We start from the raw sequence: 17,469 nt of genomic DNA on the forward strand, positions 1-17,469 counted from the left end.
GAAATACCTGGCAGTTAGTGGTATTTTGGGGCTTTATGTTTCCATTTCCACATTCTTGCTATTAAGTAGTACATTACAACAAAAGCAACCCAAACCAGTATCAGTTAGCAAGCTGCTATAAACAGGACTTGTTTCTATAAGCCACAAGCCCAGCTCTCTGTCCCAGGTCACTTGATAAACATCTTGTATGAAAGCTCCTCTCCATGATTCTCTTAATGATGTTTAGTTCTTGTATTATTAATCTGCTAGGGCTGCCATAGCAAAATCCCACAGACTAGGTGGCTTAAATTGCAGAATTTTTGTACAGTTTAAAAAAAAATTTTTTTTCTTCCTTTCTTTGTCTTGACTGTGTCAGGTCTTAGTTGTGGCACACAAGATCTCAGTCTTCACTGTGGCATGCGAGATAGTTAGTTGGGGCATGCAGGATGTTTAGTTGAGGCACAAGAACTCTTAGTTGCAGCATGCGGGATCTAGTACTCTGACCAGGGATCAAACCTGGGCCCCCTGTGTTGGAAGCACAAAGTCTTAGCCACTGGACCACTAAGGAAGTCCCCTCTGACAGTTCTAGAGGCTGGAAAGTGCTGACAGGTTTGGTTTCTTCTGAGACCGCTATCTCTTGCTCATAGATGGTCACCATCTCTGTGTGTGACCTTTTCTCTGTGCGTGTGTAGGGAGAAAGAGCTCTGTTACCTCTTCCTCTTCTTAAGAAAGGACATCAGTCCAGTGCAATTAGGACCCCATCTTTATGATTTCATTTAACCTTAATTACCTTTTTATTTTATTTTTATTTGTTTGTCCGCACTGTGTGGCTTGCAGGATCTTAGTTCTACCAGGAATTAAACCCAAGCCCCAGCAGTGAAAGTGCTGAGTCCTAGCCACTGAACCACCAGCGAATTCTCCTTAATTGCCTTTTTAAATTCTGTCTACAAGCATAGTTACATTGATTAGGGGTTCAGCATATGAATTTGGGCAGGACACAATCAGTCTCTAACAGTTGGGTCAGGAGACAGTAATTCTCCTTGGAAGCAAAAAGTGGTGTAGCTTGAAATATCTGATGCTGAAGGGTCTTGCGGGCCATAATACAGGCTCCCTCCCTCTTCTTTACTTTCTTTTGTTCTGTCACAGGAAGTTGTTGAAGGGTTTTGAGCAGTCACTATCTGACTCCGGGCTACAAATTTAAGAATGCAGAGGAGCAAAGACTAGAGCAGAGACATTAGTCAGAAGATAGCAGTAATAATCCAGGCATGAGATGATGTCTTAAATCAAGGTGGGGGTAATAGAAATGGTAAAAAGTTGTCAGATTCACGATTTGTTCTAAAGGCAAAATGGACAGAATTTGCTGATGGAATGTAATGTGGGAAAAGAGAAGAGCAAAAGTATAGCTGCAAGATTTTTGCCTAAGAAAATTATGGGAAAGCAGCTTTGGGAGAGAAAAATCAGTACATTTTGACTTTGTAGACATCATACTATACATAATTTTTTGTTTCAGATATAGCAATAATATTCAACATCCTTCTTTTAAGTTCTAGGCACTATTCCACATCAGTGCTCATGGATAATGATGCATTCATTTTAACAGTGGCTTCCCAGGTGTTGCTAGTGTAAAAAATCTGCTTGCCAGTGCAGGAGACACAAGAGAAGAGGGTTTGATCCGTGGGTCAAGGGAAGATTCACTGGAGTAGGAAGTGGCAACCCACTCCAATATTCTTTCCTGGAAAATTCCGTGAACAGAAGAGCCAGTGCTTATGAATAATACTGCATTCATTTTAACAGTACCTTTAATTGTTGTATTAAAAACACATATGCCAGAATACTGCAGTGATAAGGGAACAGTCTGTATGAGTTCAGTACCTTTGGACTGTGAAACTTTTGCACCTTGTTTTATGTCCCTGCATATGTTCCAGTGTCTCCTGCTTTATAGTCTTTGGGAACTTGAATAGAATTTGTGTCCTGCTTTTGTTTGAGAATTGTATACATTTTAATTATGTTGAATTGGTCCATAGTGCTTTTCAGGTCTACTATATCCTTCTACTTTTCTGTCTATTCATTCTATTAATTTTTGAGGGTTTGATATTGAAGATCCAATTTAAAATCTTTATTTATTTACTTAAAAATAATTCTAATATATGATATAACTATGTGTAATTTTGTTCTGTAATTTTTTTTCTTGTTCTGTAATTTTTAAGTCTCCTGTAAATGTGTTATACTTTCATAATTTAAAAAATAGAAAAGAAAGAGAAAAAGCACATGTGCCAGGTTCTGTTCTATGCCCTTTTCAAATATTAGCTCTTCCTTAATCCTGATAACCAACTCTGATATATTATTATTATTCCTCAACTATAAATAAGGAATAGAGGTCCAGGGAGGTTAATATACCTGATATAACATAACTTGGAATATAGTTCCAGTGTAGCTAACTAATGTAGCTTAGTTACTACATTGTAGTCTATCATATACTATCATAATTTACTTTGCCATCCAATTAATGACATTCGGGAAGGGAATTCCAAATTAATTAGGTAATCTAAGCTTTTTACTTGGAGCTTCAATGTCAAACTCTCAAAAATTAATAGAATGAATAGACAGAAAAGTAGAAGGATATAGTAGACCTGAAAAGCACTATGGACAAAAGCACATAGAATATTCATTTTAATATCTTTGGGCATCAAGTGTATTTCCATAGGATAAATAAGAGTAGTAACAGTGGGTCAGATTATACACGTTGCTTATTTTAATACCTATCACCAACATGATGTTCAAAAGTGTAATTCCAATTTATTTTCCAATGATGGCAAGGAACAGAGATCATTCTGTCGTTTTTGAGATTGCATCCAAGTAATGCATTCAGACCCTTTTATATTTCCCCAATCTGGTAATATTTTTGCTTATCTCCCTATACATTTTAATGAGGAATCAGCACAGTATTTGTTACGGTTCTGAGTAGTCTGTTTAAATCCTGCACTATATATAGAATTTATAGGAGTTGTTGGAGAACATAAAGCATGAGTATTTAGCCAAGGAAAGTGTAAAGGAGGTACACGTTATGTTTGGAATCAGATGGGATGGAGCTGTATACACAGTAAATTCATTAGATAATAACTCCTCCCCAAAGGGGACTGCACAGTGTTTGCAGCTTTTGGATGGAATATTCTTAAAAAGCATGGTTATAGATGAAGGACACAATCAGGATAAAAGAGTGAATGCATCAGACTAATAGACTTATGTAAAATAGTCAATTTACATTTATCCTAACTTCAAGCACATGCTTTGCTAGCGTGTGAGATGAGTGCAATTGTGCAGTAGTTTGAGCATTTTTTGGCATTGCCTTTCTTTGGGATTGGACTGTAAACTGACCTTTTCCAGTCCTTTGGCCACAGCTCAGTTTTCCAAATTTGCTTGCATATTGAGTGCAGCACTTTCTTTTAAGATTTGAAATAGCTCAACTGGAATTCCATCACCTCCACTAGCTTTGTTCGTAGTGATGCTTAGGGTCTTAGGACCCATTTGACTTCACATTCCAGGATGTCTGGCTCTAGGTGAGTGATCACACCATCGTGACTAACTGGGTTGTGAAGATCTTTTTTGTACAGTTCTTCTGTGTATTCTTGCCACCTCTTCTTAATAGCTTCTGCTTCTGTTAGGTCCATACCATTTCTGTCCTTTATTGTGCCCATCTTTGCATGAAAAGTTCCCTTGGTATCTCTGATTTTCTTGAAGAGATCTCTGGTCTTTCCCATTCTATTGTTTTCCTCTATTTCTTTGCATTGATCACTAGGAAGGCTTTTTTTTTTTTAATCTCTCCTTGCTATTCTTTGGAACTTTGCATTCAAATAGGTGTATCTTTCCTTTTCTCCTTTGCCTTTAGTTTCTCTTCTTTTCTCAGCTATTTATAAGGCCTCCTCAGACAACCATTTTGCCTTTTTGCATTTCTTTTTCTTAGGAATGGTCTTGATCCCTGCCCCCTTGTACAATGTCACGAACATCCGAACATCCGTCCATAGTTCTTCAGGCACTCTGTCTATCAGATCTAATACCTTGAATCTATTTGTCATTTCCACAGTATAATCATGAGGGATTTGATTTAGGTCATACCTGAATGGTCTAGTGGTTTTCCCTACTTTCTTCAGTTTAAGTCTGAATTTGGCAATAAGGAGTTCATGATCTGAGCCACAGTCAGCTCCCAGTCTTGTTTTTGCTGACTTATAGAGCTTCTCCATCTTTGGCTGCAAAGAATATAATCAATCTGATTTCAGTATTGACCATCTGGTGATGTGCATGTGTAGAGTCATCTCTTGTGTTGTTGGAAGAGGGTGTTTGCTATGACCAGTGCGTTCTCTTGGCAAAACTCTGTTAGCTTATGTCCTGCTTCATTCTGTACTCCAAGGCCAAATTTGCCTGTTACTCCAGATATCTCTTGACTTCCTACTTTTGCATTCCAGTCCCCTATGATGAAAAGGACATCTTTTTTTTTTCTGGTGTTAGTTCTAGAAGGTTGTGTATGTCTTCTTAGAACTGTTCAACTTCAGCTTCTTCAGCATTGGTGGTTGGGGCATAGACTTGGATTACTGTGATATTGAATGATTTGCCTTGGAAACAAACAGAGATCATTCTGTCGTTTTTGAGATTGCATCCAAGTAATGCATTCAGACCCTTTAGTTGACTATGATGGCTACTCCATCAAAATTCTCCAAGCCAGGCTTTAAGAGTATGTGAACTGTGAACTTCCAGATGTTCAAGTTGGATTTAGAAAAGGCAGAGGAACCAGAGATCAAATTGCCAACATCCGTTGGATCATTGAAAAAGCAAGAGAGTTCCAGAAAAACATCTACTTCTGCTTTATTGACTATACCAAAAGCTCTGACTGGGTGGATCACAACAAACTGTGGAAAATTCTGAAAGTGATGGGAATACCAGACCACCTGACCTGCCTCCTGAGAAATCTGTTTGCAGGTCAAGAAGCAATAGTTAGAACTGGACGTGGAACAAAAGACTGGTTCCAAATTGGGAAAGTAGTACGTTAAGGCTGTATATTGTCACCTTGTTTATTTAATTTATATGCAGACTACATCATGTGAAATGCCAGGCTGGATGAAGCACAAGTTGGAATCAAAATTGCTGGGAGAAATATCAATAACTTCAGATATGCAGAGGACACCACCCTTATGGCAGAAAACCAAGAACTAAAGAGCCTCTTGATGAAAGTAAAAGAGAAGAGTGAAACAGTTGGCTTAAAACTCAACATTCAGAAAACTAAGATCATGGCATCTGGTCCCATCACTTAACGGCAAAGAGATGGGGAAACAGTGGAAACGGTGACAGACTTTATTTTCTGGGGGCTCCAAAATCACTGCAGATGGTGACTCAGCCATGAAATTAAAAGACGGTTGCTCCTTGGAAGAGAAGTTATGACCAACCTAGACAGCGTAGTAAAAAGCAGAGACCTTTGCCAACAAAAGTCTGTCTAGAGAAAGCTTTGGTTTTTCCAGTAGTTATGTATAGATGTGAGAGTTGGACTATAAAGAAAGCTGAACTCCAAAGAATTGATGCTTTTGAACTGTGGTGTTGGAGAAGACTCTTGAGATTCCCTTGGACTGCAAGGACATCCAACCAGTCCATCCTAAAGGAAATCAGTCCTGAATATTCATTGGAAGGACTGATGCTGAAGCTGAAACTCCAATACTTTGGCCACCTGATGCGAAGAACTGATTCATTGGAAATGACCCTGATGCTGGGAAAAATTGAAGGCGGGAGGAGAAGGGGACAACAGAGGATGAGATGGTTGGATGGCATCACCAACTCAATGGGCATGAGTTTGAGCAAACTCTGGGAGTTGGCAATGGACAGGGAGGCCTGGCGTGCTGTAGTCCATGGGGTCGCAAAGAGTTGGACACGACTGAGTGACTGAACTGAACTGAATTAACACATTAAATTAGTTTTGGATTAGTTTATGTGTTCATCTGAAGTTTGTATTCTTTTGCTTCTCTTTGTTTTCCTCAGTATCCTGTTTGTGAGATTCCTCCATGATGTGCACAGCAATAATTCCTTCATTCTCATTATTGTATAGTATTCTAGTACATGAATATTTATATATTTTGCAGTTGATGGATATTTGGGTTGATTCCATGTTGGAACACAAATAGTGCTGCTCTGAACATTGTTTTAAAATGCCTTTTGGTGGACACATAGACATATATCGTAATAATGAGCTTGTTTTGTCATAGGAGTGGCAAATAATTCAACTTCATTAAATCTTGCCAAACAGTTTTCAAATTGGGTGTATCAGTTTATACTCCCACCATCAGTGTATGAAAGTTGTATTTTTTTTTTTAAAGTCTTCATTGAATTCATTGGATTATTGCTCCGGCTTTCTGATTTTGGGTTTAGGCCGGGAGGCATTTGGGATCTTAGCGCCCTAACTGGGGTTTGAAACCCTGCCACGTGCACCCCCCCAACCCGCCCCTCTGGAAGGTGAAATCCCAACCACCGGACCACCAGGGAAGTCCGTGTATGAAAGTTCCTTACCAGACCGTGTTCCTTACCAACACTTTTTATTTTAGCTCTTCTGACAGGTATATAGTGGTTTTTTGCATTTTAATTTTATTTATTTATTTTTGGCTGTGCTGCCCAGCTTGTGGGATCTTTGTTCCCTGACCAGGGTTCACACTCAGGCGCTTGACAGTGAGAGTGCCCAGTCCTAACCACTGGACTGCCAGGGCAGTACCGCATTTCGGTTTTGATATATATATCATCATGATTTATTATGTTGGCTACATGTTTTATGTGGCAGTTTGATACTTTTGAATTGTAGTACCTGTGATGAGGTTCTTTCCAGAAGAGAGGATTTTTTTTTTGTTTCAAGTAATAAAGGAGCACTCTCTATACTTTTTTCCCCCAAGGTGAAAATTTAAAGTAGATTCCAATATATAAAACAAATTAAAAGAAGTACTTCTTGAGAGGCAGAATGCCATGATAAATAAAAGAAGATTCTGGGCCTAGTGTCATCCATTAGGAGTTGTAATCCTGCGTTTACTAGTTCTGTGAATTTGGGCAAGTTACTTAACCCCTATTTGCTTCAGTTTTCTTATCCCTAATATGAAATGTAATGAAGTTTCATCATAAAGTTAATGTCAGGGTCAAGTTAGGTTTTTAATATAAAGTGCCTAGGACAGTGCATGGTACATGACAAGTACTGTGTAATTCTGGCTGTTAGTGGTGGACATTGATATAAATTTATTTATGAACTTATACAAAATTGATGAGAATGAGGTTCTACTGTTGTGCACAAATTTGAAATGAGGGTTATGGATGATCATCAGTTCAGTTGCTCAGTTGTGTCCGACTCTTTGCGACCCCATGGACTATAGCAGGCCAGGCTTCCCTGGCTATCACAAACTCCCAGAGCCTACTCAAACTCATGTCCATCGCATCAGTGATGCCATTCAACCATCTCATCCTCTGTTGTCCCCTTCTCCTCCTGTCTTCAATATTTCCCAGCATCAGGGTCTTTTCCAAGGAATCAGTTCTTTGCATTAGGTGGCCAAAGTATTGGGAATTTCAGTTTCAGCATCAGTCCTTCCAATGAATATTCAGGACTGATTTCTTTTAGGATGGACTGGTTGAATCTCCTTGATGTCCAAGGGACTCTCAAGAGTCTTCTCCAACACCACAGTTTAAAAGCATCAATTCTTTGGCGCTCAGCTTTCTTTGTAGTCCAACTCTCACATCCATACATAACAACTAGAAAAACCATAGCTTTGACTAGATGGACCTTTGTTGGTAAAACAATGTCTCTGCTTTTTAATATGCTGTCTAGATATGTCATAGTTTTTCTTCCAATGAGCAAGCGTCTTTTAATTTCATGGCTGCAGTCACCATCTGCGGTGATTTTGGAGCCCCCAAAATTAAAGTCTGTCACCATTTCCACTGTTTGCCCACCTATTTGCCATAAAGTGATGGGACTGGATGCCATGATCTTAGTTTTCTGAATGTTGGGTTTTAAGCCAAATTTTTCACTCTCCTCTTTCACTTTCCTAAAGAGGCTCTTTAGTTTTTCTTTGCTTTCTGCCATAAGGGTGGTGTCATCTGCATATCTGAGGTTGTTGATAATTCTCCTGGCAATCTTGGACTTCCCTGGTGGCTCAGATGGTAATGTGTCTGCCTACAATGGGGGAGACCTGGGTTCAATCCCTAGGTCGGGAAGATCCCCTGGAGAAGGAAATGGCAACCCACTCTAGTACTCTTGCCTGGAAAATCCCATGGACGGAGAAGCCCGGTAGGTTACAGTCCAAAGATTTGAACACGACTGAGCGACTTCACTTTGTTTCTTTTCTTTCCCCGGCAATCTTGATTCCAGCTTGTGCTTTATCCGGCCTGGCATTTTGCATGATGTTCTCTGCATATAAGTTATATAAGCAGGGTGACAATATACAGCCTTGGCATACTCTTTTCCCGATTTGGAACCAATCTGTTGTTCCATGTCCAGTTCTAACTGTTGCTTCTTGACCTGCATACAGATATCTCAGGAGGCAGGTCAGGTGGTCTGGTATTCCCATCTCTTCAAGAATTTTCCGGTTTGTTGTGATCCACACAGACAAAGGCTTTAGTGTAGTCAATAAAGCAAAAGTAAATGTTTTTCTGGAACTCTCTTGCTTTTTCAATGATCCAGCAGGTGCTGGCAATTTGATCTCTGCTTCATCTGCCTTTTCTAAATCCAGCTTGAACAATCTGAAAGTTCACAGTTTACATACTGTTGAAGCCTGGCTTGGAGAATTTTGAGCATTACTTTGCTATCGTGTGAGATGAGTGCCATTGTGCGGTAGTTTGAACATTCTTTGGCATGCCTTTCTTTGAGATTGGAATGAAAACTGACCTTTTCCAGGCCTGTGGCCACTGGTGAGTTTTCCAAATTTGCTTGCATATTGAATGCAGCAGTTTCACAGCATCATCTTTTAGGATTTGAAATAGCTCAACTGGAATTCCATCACCTCCACTAGCTTTGTTGTGGTGATGCTTCCTAATGCCCACTTGACTTCGCCTTCTGGAATTTCTGGCTCTAGGTGAGTGATCACAGGATTGTGGTTATCTGGGTCATGAAGATCTTTTTTGTTTCTCCCAGGTCTATACCATTTCTGTCCTTTATTGTGCTCATCTTTGTATGAAATATTCGCTTGGTATCTCTGGTTTTCTTGAAGAGATCTCTAGTCTTTCCCATTCTGTTGTTTTCTTCTGTTTCTTTGCATTGATCGCTGAGGAAGGCTTTCTTATCTATCCTTGCTATTCTTTGCAATTTTATTTTAGCCTCAGTCTCCAGTTTTTTGTTTTGGTTGCACAATTTGAGGAAAATTTTGATTCATATAGATGAGCAATTAAAAACACTTAAGGTTCACCCAGTAATTTTAGGATTATGCTCTTAGAACAATTTAATTGACAAAAAATAGTAGAAAATGTTTATATTGAAATTGTTACTAAATATAATATCTACATTTGGTTGGATTTCTTGTTTTTAAATAAAAATCACAGAAGTTGCACTAAAACTTAATATGGCTTCAATATCTGTTTTGTTATCACGGAACAGCTGTCTTACAGATTTGCTTTTTATTGCTTTCAGCCACAAGATGAGATGAGCAGCCCATGTCCTCAGGCCTTCCCTGGCCTGATAAGTGTGACCCTATGGCTACTATAGTGTGTGTACTTATTGCTGCAAATTTAATGAGCCAACACATAGGCTTCATGAAAAACAAACTGAAAGTCAGAGCTACACTTTTCCTAATTCATGGCATATTTTCAAGGTATTCAAATAAAGGTGAACAGTAGAGCTACACAAATAAAAAACATGAGTTTACCAGTCAGCACAAGTTATGTGTTATGTGGTGTCTGGCATGTTAATATTAGGCATATGAAAACATTCATGTATGTGCTGTTATAGTTCACAGTAGTTAACTCTTAGAGCCAGCTGACGCAGTCACCAGCTGTCTCTTATAAACAGTCTTGCATGTTTGTAGCTGTCTGACCCTTATACCAAGAGAACCTTTCCAACTGTGCTCATGCTTTCAAACAGACTAATGTGAGTATCTTGACAAACTCCTTTAGCACCAGCTTTACTTCTCACCAGCGGACTGTGTCCCACTGCTCCTTAATCAGCATGAGCTCCTCTAGAATGGCCAGTCTCTCCTCTGCCTCTCCAGCTCCATGGTTTTGTGTTCCCTTCTCTGTAGTAGCAGTACCTGCCTGCTACAGCCCCATTACTATCTATCTTGAGTATTGTAATTTCTTCCTGGTCCTGCTTGGATTCCATTTTCTCTCAGAATCATTCCTATCTGATACCATTCTTTTCTCTGAAATCCTGTCCTGACACTGTGTATCTCAGGATCTAAAATGTATTTTTAAAATATTGAAGTTGTGCTCTATCCCAACTTAGTGCCACTCACAAACTCCATCAGCAGAGGGAGCTAAATACAAGAAGATGAGTCCCTGAAATTAAAACCTGAAGTTAAAGAAGGTGCTTATAAAAATAGTAACATGTTCACATACTGTTCAGTAATGAAAAAGAGGTGGAATACTATTAGAAATCAGTGGTTTGGGGTTCAGTTCAGTCGCTCAGTTTTGTCTGACTCTTTGCGACCCCATGGACTGCAGCACGCCAGGCCTCCCTGTCCATCACTAATTCCCAGAGTTTACCCAAACTCATGTCCATCGAGTCGGTGATGCCATCCAGTCATCTCATCCTCTTTCGTCCCCTTCTCCTCCTGCCCCTAATCCCTCCCAGCATCAGGGTCTTTTCCAATGAGTCAACTCTTGGGGTTAGGCTCAGGTTAAGACTTCTGTGAGGAGATTTGTATGATCTTTTTCAAAGAGGTAATTCTGTATCATGTTAAAAACCTACTTAGATAAGGATGTTTATTACATAAGCATATTGGGAGAAGCAGTAAGATGTTTTTAGTCTTTTTAAAAATATTCTGTTTATTCCCTCTGCAAAAATGTTATTAAGGACATGAAGCAAGGTCACTAGCCTTGTGAAGACTTTGATATGGAGTAACGAGGCTTGCAGTTACCAAGGATTATGGATAAACCAGTCCAAGTTTTAAAGATAGAATTTTCAAGTAAATTTTTAATTTGGTTTTGATTAAGTGTATGTATCTTAATTTCAGTTAGCAGACTTGAAGAAAGAGAAGCGGAACTGAAGAAAGAATATAATGCCTTGCATCAGAGACACACTGAGGTGGGTTTCTAGGTTGGTTCTTACCATACTAACATTAAGATAAAGAAATTAACCCTAGAAAATATGTTTTAATTTTTCTTTGAAAATCAGCCAGTATTATCCTTGGGGGTTATTATTCGCGAAAGCTTTAAATGTCATGTAGCATTTACTTAGTTACCAAATACTGACTTTAATGTCTTTTATCTGGAGTTAACTTTTCATGTTATGAATAATGTAATAATTAAGGCATTTCCAATAGTTATGTTTTTGACTGGTTGAGTAAAAACCTAACTTGTACGTATTAAAAAGTATACATGATACTAATATGAGAGAATTGATATAACTTATTTTGATACCTGTTGGGACATGGTGGATTGCCAGATTGTTGGTCAGAGTCTCTACATTTTTAAGGCAGTATAAAGTACTTAATTTGCATTAAGCTCATAACAAATGGCAAACGAATTATAATGTCTTAAAATGACTCTAAAACAGGTTTTCTGCATGAAGTTTCAGTGTTTCAGATTAACAACTCTTGCACATAATCTCTTCAAAGCAAGTTAGAAAATGTTTAAAAAACTCCTTTTTATGACTCTCTGTCAGCCTTTCCTGTGTTGCGTTTGTTTCTTTCTGTCTCCTTCAGGTGAAAATTGTGAACTGGGATTCACACACTTAAACAGAATTTTCATAGACACATGCACTGTTACTTGAAAAAAATAATTGCTCTTTCTCTTTCTAGTCCAAACTTTCCCGTGATACGGATGGTTTAGTCTTTAGCTTCCATTTTCCTTTCAGTATTGGGGGTGATCTCTTATCCTGCCTCCGGTAGGGACCTATATTGTTGCTTTAAAGTCGTATAAAACCCCACTCACTGCAGTCAGTTTCATTTGTTTTTGAGAGTAATGTGCTTTTAACACCTTCCACACCTTGTTGGAATTTCTTCCTGGCATGTGAGGTTTATTACTGTTTTAGCTAACATAGCCATGTACCAAGCATGAAGTGTCACGGAATTGATGAGTGGTAAAGGAAAAAGATTAGCCACAGAGGGCTGGAACCATAGAGCTCTGGGAAAACAGAATAGCTTACATATGAAAAAATAACCACATTTGAATAAGATGGTATTTGGTACATATTAAGACTGTTAAAAAACAATTGGTTGTTAAAGGTTTATTGTTTGTTCTTTTCACACCATTCATTTCATGCCCCAACAGTGTGCTGTACTGGTAGTTCTTATCAATGCTGATAATTACAAACATGTTTGTGGGAATAGGTTTATGTGCCATAAATAATTGATAGTGATGAATAATGAATTATGTTTTTTTATTGAAGATTTTAATTAACCTTTGTAATTGAGGATTGTTAAATTGAAATATGTCTAAAATATATGCTGTCTTAAAGTCATTGTAAAGTGAAATTACGTATTTTCTCTCATATATGTACATAGTTTTTATATTTCTATTCCTTCAGAGAAAGAAAGTGAAAGTGAAGTCGCTCAGTTGTGTCCTACTCTTTGTGACCCCATGGACTGTAGCCTACCAGGCTCCTCCCTCCATGGGATTCTCCAGGCAAGAGTACTGGAGTGGGTTGCCATTTCCTTCTCCAGGGGATCTTGCCGATCCAGGGGTCAAACCTGGGTCTCCCTCATTCCAGGCAGACGCTTTAACCTCTGAGCCACCAGGGAAGGACGGCATTCCTTCAGAGAACAGTCTAACAGAAAAAAAGAAGGATCTCAGGAAAATCTTAAATACCAAGGCAGAGAGTTGGGCCTGTCTAATAACTGTGAAAGATCTTACATGTAGCATTTTCACAAGATCCCCTCCTTTAGTCATAAGCAGCTTCTGTCCTCTGATAGGCTCTCTGTATTTTGCTCTGCCTCAAGCAATGTTTATAAGACACAGATATGGCTTCTTTCAAATGTGTTTGTGTATTTATACATCTGTACTAGAAATACCATTCAATTAGCAATTATAAATTGCTATCCAATGCTAAAGAACTAGGTCCTTTAAAGGTAAATTTTGAAAACCTTCTGGGAAAGGAAGTCTGAAGGGTTTAATCTTTCCATTGTTACTTTTAACTCAGTACCCTTTTTTATAGGTACACAAAAAAGTTGTTTAGACAGCACTTTTATCAAACACGTTGTTTGCTGCTTAAGGGAAATCTCGGGCTCGTTTCCTAATATGAATAACTGCTCTCTAATCAAATTCAAAATTTTATACACATTATTGAATTTGCTTAAAAGGACAGTGGAGGAAATATACATACTCATTAATCACCAAAAACTTGAACCCTTGTCTTACTCCAAGGAGTGTTTAAATGCATTCTCGTCTTATCCTCTGAGCAAACTCTTTATCACCCACCCCCATTTTACAAACTGAAGCTTAAAAGAGAATATGGAGTGATTTGTCCCAAATGCTATGCTAGTATGTGACTGGATTTGAATCTAGGTCTCTCTGATTCCCTTTTCCTGAATTTTCAGTGCTTTTAAGTTATGAAACACATGTTAAATGCACTAGAAGATTTTCTGTCTCTTTGTTTCATGGTGTCTCAACCATTTTAAGAATTGTGGCCTTGTGGATATACTTACTGAACTGCATATGGAAAGATTAAAGGCCAACAGAATTAAAAGGATTCATGCTATTTGTCTCCAAAATCTCTCTTTTTTGCCTTGTTTTTCTAATAACTGTTGTCTTGCATTTCAGTTTTAGCCAAAGCTAAATCAATGTCTGCTGTGAAAATTTCTCTAGGTGGGAGGGGATTTGGGATGTTCCAAATAGTGTGCTTGGGATCCTTCTCCATGACTCCAGCTTCTTGTTGCTGAATTGACTCTTGAATATGTGTGAATTAATATGCATACCTGAGAAAATTGAGAGTTGTAGTTCTGAGATCAGGAGGGATGGGTCTGGTGGACCCAAAATAGATTATCTAAAATATATTCTATTTTACTTTCATACCTCTCTTCTACCTTGCAGCATTCATTGTCCAATACTCAGTTGGTTTTGTTTTAATAAAAAAACAGAGCTACTCTGTGAAGCCCTAAATTTAAATTTAATTAAAATTTAAATTTTTATGTATAATTTATTTTATCTACTTTTTTGTGCTTATATAGAATATACTTCAGACATCAGGAAATGTCTTAGAATGTGGGGTTTTCTTGTGGGTGTGATGAAAAAAGGACAGTGAGCTTATTGCCTGCCTCCAGAAGTGACTGAAACGGCACCTGGATACACCGCAAGTCTCATAATCCTTAACTGCTCTGATGACTGAGTCAGATGGATCTGAGTTCTGGCCGCAAAGCCAGCTAGCTACTGACAGAACGCAGTTAATCATTAACTAGCTGGTCAAATTGGACAAGTTATTTTAACCTCCTTAAAATGGAGTTTATCTAGAAAATCATATTATTGTTCTGAGGATTAATTGAAACAGTAGCTCTACATGCATTAGCTGATATGTAGATGGTGATCAATAAATATTAGCAGCCATTTTGTTGTTGTTCTTTTGTCCTACTAAGTGCTAGTTCAATTGGGTTAAAACCAGTTTCATTGTGTAGACCATTTTGGAATGTTAGAATACTGTATCTCCAGTTACTTGGGATCACTTTTTTGATTGGGAATTGGTTTGGAATTCAACATCTAAAATAAAAAATTTTAAATTTATTTAAGACAGTAGTCAATCTGTAGAACGGACTGTTTTGGGTAGAACCAATTCTGTATCTTTGCATTTTATTTAATCTTTTAATTTTTTTATATTGAATAAATAGATTATTATAGACTCAATTTAGGAGAGATTTCTATTTATTTCAATCCCTAAAGGAACTTAGTCTTCATTTGAATGAATCAAATTCATATGATTACTTTCCATTGTAAAAGAATTCAACTTAGATTTTCTAAAATCTTTTGAAATTTTAAATTGATATATTTGGTCCGACCATCACTTTGTTATGCTAGTCTCATTTAAATTTCTTCCTCACTTGAAGTTTTTCCTGATACTAGATGGAAGCAACTCAGCATTTCTGCCTCACTGACACAAACACAAAAATTGTATTTCTGCAGAACTGTTGGAAAAGAGAAAACATTTAAACTTAAAATTATGTAAATTTAAAAGCTTTTAAAAATGCTTTCATATACATATCTGTGTGATTATATATTCATCTTTTTTTGCCTGATACACTTCTTATTTGTACTAATTTTAACTTGGGGAACAGCCTGGTTGATTCTTTTATATTTGATTTGATGGAATTACCCATCTTAATCCATGCATCAGACTTCTTGTTTATCTGAAGTAAATAACACTTTCAAATTGATTTATATATGTCTTAATTTTTGTATATGCTTCCATGCCGAGTATAAATTTCACAACATACTTATTATTTATTTGGCTACACTGTGCAGCTTGTGGGATCTCACTTAGTTCCCCAACCAGGGATTGAATCTGGGCCACAGCACTGAAAACATGGAATCCTAACCACTAGACCACCAGGGAACTCCTAACAAAATGCATACTTGTTAAAAATAAATTTTTAAAACTTGTTTAAATTTTCTTTCAGTAGCTATCCTTTTAATATTGCTACAATGCATATTTCAAGTTATTTGAGATTGAAATCTATCTTCATGCAGCTAAAGTTTAGCAACTTACAAAGCTATTCCATGCTGTAATTTTAAGAATTTCAGGAATATTCTCCTTTTCTTGCCTACTCTTGATATTTACATTTCTTTAAATTGTGGGAATGTCAGTTGGTGTAGCCACTGTGGAAAACAGTATGGAGGTGCCTCAAAAACTAAAAATAGAATTATCATATGATCCATCAATCCCACTTCTGGGAATATATTCAGACAAAGCTGTAATTCAAAAAGATACATGCACTCCTGTGTTTATAGCAGCACTAGTCACAGTAGCCACAGTATGAACAATATGAAAAGGCAAAAAGATACAACCCTGGAAGATGTACTCCCCAGGTTGGTAGGTGCTTACTATGCTACTGAAGAAGAGTGGAGAAATAGCTCCAGAAATATTGAAGAGTCTGAGCCAAAGTAAAAACAAAATCCAGTTGTGGATATGACTGGTGATGGAAGTAAAATCCGATGCTGTAAAGAACAATATTGCATAGGAACCTGGAATGTTATGTCCATGAATCAAGGTAAATTGGAAGTGCTCAAACAGGAGATGGTAAGAGTGAACATCGACATTTAGGAATCAGTGAACTAAAATGGGCTGGAATGGGCAAATTTCATTCAGATGACCATTATATCTACTACTATGAGCAAGAATCCCTTAGAAGAAATGGAGTAGCTCTCATAGTCAACAAAAGAGTCCAAAATACAGTACTTGGGTGCAGTCTCAAAAATGACAGAATATTCTGTTTGTTTCCAAGGCAAACCATTCATTATCACAGTAATCCAAGTCTTTGCCCCAGCCACTAATGCCAAAGAAGCTGAACGGTTCTATGAAGACCTACAAGACCTTCTAGAACTAACACCATAAAAAGATGTCCTTTTCATCACTGGGGACTAGAATGCAAAAGTAGGAAGTCTAGAGATACCTGGAGTAACAGGCAAGTTTGGCCTTGGAGTACAAAATGAAGCAGGGCAAAAGCTAACACAGAGTTTTGCCAAGAGAACGCACTGGTCATAGCAAATACCCTCTTGCAACAATACAAAAGATGACTCTACACATAGACATTACCAGATGGTCAATACCAAAATCAGATTGATTATATTATTTGCAGCCAAAGATGGGGAAGCTCTTTATAGTCAGCAAAAACAAGACCAGGAGCTGACTATGGCTCAGATCATGAACTCATTATTGTAAAATTCAGACCTAAATTGAAGAAAGTAGGGAAAAACCACTAGACCTTTCAGGTATGACCTAAATCAAATCGCTTATGATTATACAGTGGAAGTGACAAATAGATTCAAGGGATTAGATTTGACAGAGTGCCTGAAGAACTATGGATTGAGGTTTGTAACATTGTACAGGAAGCAGTGATCAAGACCATCCCCAAGAAAAAGGCAAAATGGTTGTCTGAGGAGGCCTTACAAATAGCTGAGAAAAGAAGAGAAACTAAAGGCAAAGGAGAAAAGGAAAGAGATACTCATTTGAACGCAGAGAATAGAAAGGAGAGGTAAGAAAGCTTTCCTAAATGATCAATGCAAAGAAATAGAGGAAAACAATAGAATGGGAAAGACTAGAGATCTCTTCAAGAAAATTAGAGATCCTAAGGGAACATTTCATGCAAAGATGGGCACAGTAAAGGACAGAAATGGTATGGACCTAACAGA

The 17,469-nt window shown here is 37.8% G+C and overlaps 1 protein-coding gene across 4 annotated transcripts in view; it reads left to right on the forward strand.

Annotated features, from left to right (window-relative positions):
- Positions 1 to 17,469, forward strand: part of SPAG9 (sperm associated antigen 9) — a 150,358-nt gene that overhangs the window by 47,388 nt on the left and 85,501 nt on the right. For all 4 annotated transcript variants that reach the window (XM_005890268.3, XM_005890270.2, XM_070389674.1 and 1 more), the window contains one exon: positions 11,148 to 11,218. In XM_005890268.3, coding sequence (XP_005890330.2) covers positions 11,148 to 11,218 — 71 coding nt within the window. The remainder of the gene's footprint in view (positions 1 to 11,147; positions 11,219 to 17,469) is intronic.

The sequence above is a fragment of the Bos mutus genome, chromosome 19 (genome assembly GCF_027580195.1).
Source record: "Bos mutus isolate GX-2022 chromosome 19, NWIPB_WYAK_1.1, whole genome shotgun sequence".
Taxonomy (NCBI): domain Eukaryota; kingdom Metazoa; phylum Chordata; class Mammalia; order Artiodactyla; family Bovidae; genus Bos; species Bos mutus.